At 45.0% G+C, this 5,716-nt stretch overlaps 1 protein-coding gene across 2 annotated transcripts in view; it reads right to left on the minus strand.

Annotated features, from left to right (window-relative positions):
- LOC133646981 (metabotropic glutamate receptor 8-like) overlaps window positions 1-5,716 on the minus strand; it is a 79,022-nt gene that overhangs the window by 72,733 nt on the left and 573 nt on the right. The window contains exons 2-3 of one of the 2 annotated variants that reach the window (XM_062042984.1): window positions 4,311-5,617; window positions 310-1,022 (exon numbers count right to left, since the gene is read on the minus strand). In XM_062042984.1, coding sequence (XP_061898968.1) covers window positions 310-852 — 543 coding nt within the window. In that variant the 5' untranslated portion in view covers window positions 853-1,022; window positions 4,311-5,617. Of the gene's footprint in view, window positions 1-309; window positions 1,023-4,132; window positions 4,212-4,310; window positions 5,618-5,716 lie in introns of those variants that run through there. The other variant, XM_062042985.1, reaches the window with a different exon arrangement.

A 5,716-nucleotide genomic window follows, 5' to 3' on the forward strand; every position in this document is an offset into this window, starting at 1 on the left:
CATGATATCGCACACAAGTAAACACGCTGTAGGACTGCTTGTATCGCACATGATATCGCACACAAGTAAACACGCTGTAGGACTGCTTGTATCGCACATGATATCACACACAAGTAAACACTCTGCAGGACTGCTTGTATCGCACATGATATCGCACACACAAGTAAACACTCTGCAGGACTGCTTGTATCGCACATGATATCACACACAAGTAAACACTCTGCAGGACTGCTTGTATTTAGCACATCAGGCAGCACAAGGACGACCATGAGAGCCAAAGGAGTCAATGCTAGCAATGAAGCGCGGTACCTTGAAGAGGCGCAGGATGTTGGCCACCATGACGGAGACGGAGCTGGCCGACGCCCCGATGACGCCCACCACCTTGTCCAGCTTGGCGAGGACGGGCGGCTCGCCGTTAGCGCAGCGCACGTCGGAGGCGTCCCTCTCGATGAGCGCCTGCACGAAGGTGAGCGACTGCTCCAGGGCGTAGGTGTCGCGCGAGCACGTGTCCAGGATGCGCGCCCCCAGCGTCACGTTGGGCAGCAGCTCGGGGTCCTTGTTGATGAGGTCGATGGCGAACAACATGGCTTCCAGCCGATGGATCCCCTTCTCCTTCTTCAGCTCGCCGCAAGGCAGACCTCGCTCGCCGCGGGCGTGCACGGGGAACAGCCCCCCTAGGATGAGGTCGCCGTCCAGTCGGATGGAGTGGGCGTACTCCGCCGAGGGCTGCTGGGGGTCGGCGCTGGCGGCGCTCTTCTGGGAGGCGGAGCCTGGCGGCCAGCAGCCGTTCAGTATCAGCAGAGACAGGAAGTGGCGACACGTGGCGCTCAGCGGCTTCCGAGCTGGCGCCATCTTGCAGGGCGTCAACACACGGGCAGGGCGGCGAGGTGGAGACAGGCGGGACCATGGAGGCACCCAGAGTCCAAATACTGGATCACTACACCTGAAAACCTGGAGGTTCTTCTGGGCTTCTTCTTCTGTTGTGGAACATCTCCTCCTCGACGTCCTCCTTTACAAGCTTCCTGGAACACAACACAAACACCACATGAACACGCAATATGGGAACCTGAACGCATCGCGACATGTGAATGCATCACAATATGGGAACCTGAATGCATCACAACGGGTGAACGCATCACAAAATGGGAACCTTAGCACATCACAAAATGGGAACCTAAACGCAACTAAATAGGCAAACGCATCACAATATGTGAACCTAAACGCATCACAATATGTGAACCTGAACGCATCACAACAGGTGAACGCATCACAATATGGGAACCTGAACACATCACATAAGGTGAAGGCATAACAAAACATAAACCTGAACACGTCACAAAATGGGAACCTAAACGCATCTCAATAGGCGAACGCATCATAATATGTGAACCTAAACGCATCACAATATGTAAACCTGAACGCATCACAACAGGTGAACACATCACAATATGGAAACCTGAACACATCACATGAGGTGAAGGCATAACAAAACGTAAACCTAAACACATCACAATATGTGAACCTGAACGCATCACAACATGTGAACGCATCACAATATGGGAACCTGAATGCATCACAAGGGGTGAACGCATCACAAAATGGGAACCTTAGCACATCACAATTCGGGAACCTGAACGCATCACAAAATGGGAACCTAAACACATCTCAATAGGCGAACGCATCACAATATGTGAACCTAAACGCATCACAATATGTGAACCTGAACGCATCGCAACAGGTGAACGCATCACAATATGGGAACCTGAACACATCACATAAGGTGAAGGCATAACAAAACGTAAACCTGAACACATCACAATATCTGAACCTGAACGCATCGCAACAGGTGAACGCATCACAATATGGGAACCTGAACACATCACAACAGGTGAACGCATAACAATAGGTGAGTGCATCACAAAACGTAAACCTGAACGCATCACAATACGGGAACCTGAACGCATCACAATACGGGAATGCATCCCATATGTGAACCTGAACGCATCACAACAGGTGAACACATCACAAAATGGGAACTTGAATGCATCACAATACGGAAACCTGAACATATCACAAAATGGGAACCTGAACGCATCACAAAAGGTGAACGCATCACAATATGGGAACCTGAACACATCACAACAGGTGAACGCATAACAATAGGTGAGTGCATCACAAAACGTAAACCTGAACGCATCACAATATGGGAACCTGAACGCATCACAATACGGGAACGCATCCCCATATGTGAACCTGAACGCATCACAACAGGTGAACACATCACAAAATGGGAACTTGAATGCATCACAATACGGAAACCTGAACATATCACAAAATGGGAACCTGAACGCATCACAAAAGGTGAACGCATCACAATATGGGAACCTGAACACATCACAACAGGTGAATGCATAACAATAGGCGAACGCATCACAAAACGTAAACCTGAACGCATCACAATATGGGAACCGGAACGCATCACAATATGTGAACCTGAACGCATCACAACAGGTGAACGCATCACAATACGGGAACCTGAATGCATCACAAAATGGGAACCTGAACGCATCACAAAAGGTGAACGCATCACAATATGGTAACCTGAATGCATAACAATAAGTGAACGCATCACAAAACCTAAACCTGAACACATCACAATATGTGAACCTGAACGCATCACAACAGGTGACCGCATCACAATATGGGAACCTGAACACATCACAACAAGTGAACGCATAACAATAGGTGACCGCATCGCAATATGGGAACCTGAACACATCACAACAGGTGAACGCATTACAATAGGTAAACGCATCACAAAACGTAAATCTGAACGCATCACAATATGGGAACCTGAATGCATCACAATACGGGAGCACATCACAATATGTGAACCTGAACACATCACAAGTGAACGCATCACAATATGGGAACCTGAACGCATCACAACATGGGAACCTAAAGGCATCACAATATGTAAATCTGAGCGCATCACAACAGGTGAACGCCTCACAATATGGGAACCTGAACACATCACAACAGGTGAATGCATCACAATATGTGAACTTAAAACCCTTCTAATATGTGAACCTGAACGCATCACAACACATGGAATCCAAACGCATCTCGATACGTGAACCTGAATGCATCACAATACGCAAACCTGAACGCATCCCCATTACGTCAACCTGAACGCATCACAATATATGGACCTGAACGCATCACAATATGTGAATTTAAGCGCATCACAATAAGTGAACCTGACCGAATTACATTATGTGGACCCTAAACGCATCACGATACGTGAAACGGAATGCATCACAATACGCGCATCTGAACATGTATAAAATATGTGAACCTGAACGCATCACAATAGGTGAACCTGAATGCATCACAATATGTGAACCTAAATGCATCACAATATGAGAACCTGAACGCATCACAGTACATGGAACCTAAACGCATCACAATTGGCAAACCTGAACGCATCCCCAATACGTGGACCTGAACACTAATACTCAAACCTATAACAATATATGATCTAGAGACCCTGAATGCATCACAATATGTGAAGGCATTACACATTATAACATGCACTGAGTGTGCGCGTGCGTGTGCGTGAGAGCAAGTGCAAGAAAACTAAAAGGTGAGAGGAGCATCTGGTCGGTGCTTTCTACTTTATTATTAGCGACAGAAAATAAATAATTCTATCTTTTGAACTTTTAGTTCTTTAGACAACAAAATCATTTTGTTGTGTACTTTTCACACATTAGTTGTATTTATTTCCATTATTGCACTGTCCAAAGATAACAAGGTTTCTTTCCATTTTGAGCTAACACAACATAAATAGAGTAACATAAACATAATAACATTTAAATGTCTAATAAATCTAAAAACCTTAATAATAATAATGATATAATAATAATGACATAATGCTAAGTTATGAGAAGATGAAAGTCTGCAAATATTACATCAACAAACGTCCTGTAAATACCCGGATGAACACGCACATGACTCATGAACATTTACAGCAATATGAATATTTTCACTACATTTATTTACATTTCATTCTGTCCAATAAAAATGGAAAATGTTTGTCTGTGATTAATTCACGAGAAAAAACCCACTCAACTCGTGTGATCAACAAGATGTCATCAATACACCTGTGGAGCAATGTGTTCGTCGTCATAACAAAATGTGTTTTTTTCCCCCAGCTAAATATCACAATATTAACACAAGCTGCACCCTCAACAGGCTCCAAATGTGTCCCTGAACGCAACACAGAGCAGCGGAACGGTGCGTTCACTTACCTGCTTCCGTCCGCAGCACGAGCAAGATTTTTCCCGCGCCGCCGCGGACCTTTCTCGCGCCGAGGCAGCAATTTGCCAAGGAGGTGACGTCACTTCCTTCACCTGTGGTGGGTGTCCGGTTCTCCTCCGTGGACCGACGCCAGGTCACTGGGGCGCATCAGCCCACCCCCCGCCCCGCCCTCGTCGTGACTCGGTAGCCCCCGCCGCTCATCTCTCCCGCCAAGATGCGGTGTTTTGGCGGGGTGGGGGGGGCTCACCAAGTTCCACAAAGGGTCTGATGGCGGGAAAAGGGGGGCTGGTCTGCACGTGACGAGAAGAAAAGTGACGTGTGCGGACAGGTGAATTCTTTTTCCTGGACGATCGACACACGTGATACTCGGGCGCCCTCCAGTGGAGCAGCACTGCAACCACAACACAAACTTAGATACAAAAAAATACAAAAAAGACCATTTGTCATCTTTTAATATTCCACATTTATTTTCTTGATGTATTTATTTACGTTTTTAATCAACCCCAACAATGGCCACTTCATAAGGTACACCATCTGATGAGAGCCAGCACAATAATTGTGTGAATGCTGTAAAGCATGCTAACGTTAGCATGCTAACTTTAGAATGCTAATTTCTTTTTTTTTTTTTTTTTGCAAATGTTGCTGCCAAACACCTCAGAGGCACATAACTTTGTACATGACATATGCTAACTGTTAGCATGCTAATTTTTGTACCAATTTTGCCGCCGTACATCTCAGTCATATAACTTAGCACTTGTCACTCGCTAACTGTTAGCATGCTAACTTTTTTTTGGTCAATTTTGCAGCCGTACACCTCTGAGTCACATAACTTGGTATGTGACATATGCTAACTTTTTTTTTTGTCAATTTTGCAGTCATACACCACAGTCACATAACTTGGTATGTGACATATGCTAACTGTTAGCATGCTAACTTCTTTTTTGGTCAATTTTGCAGCCGTACACCTCTGAGTCACATAACTTGGTATGTGACATTAGCTAACTGTTAGCATGCTAACTTTTTTTTTGTCAATTTTGCAGCCGTACACCACAGAGTCACATAACTTGGTATGTGACATATGCTAACTGTTAGCATGCTAACTTTTTTTTGTCAATTTTGCAGCTGTACACCACAGAGTCACATAACTTGGTATGTGACATATGCTAACTGTTAACATGCTAACTTTTTTTGTGTCAATTTTGCCGCCGTACACCTCTGAGTCACATAACTTGGTATGTGACATATGCTAACTGTTAGAATGCTAACTTTTTTTTTTGTCAATTTTGCAGCCGTACACCTCTGAGTCACATAACTTGTTATGTGACATTAGCTAACTGTTAGCATGCAAATTTTTTTGCCAATTTTGCCGCCGTACATCTCAGTCATATAACTTAGC

This window comes from Entelurus aequoreus, linkage group LG03 (assembly GCF_033978785.1).
Source record: "Entelurus aequoreus isolate RoL-2023_Sb linkage group LG03, RoL_Eaeq_v1.1, whole genome shotgun sequence".
In the NCBI taxonomy this organism is placed as follows: Eukaryota; Metazoa; Chordata; class Actinopteri; order Syngnathiformes; family Syngnathidae; genus Entelurus; species Entelurus aequoreus.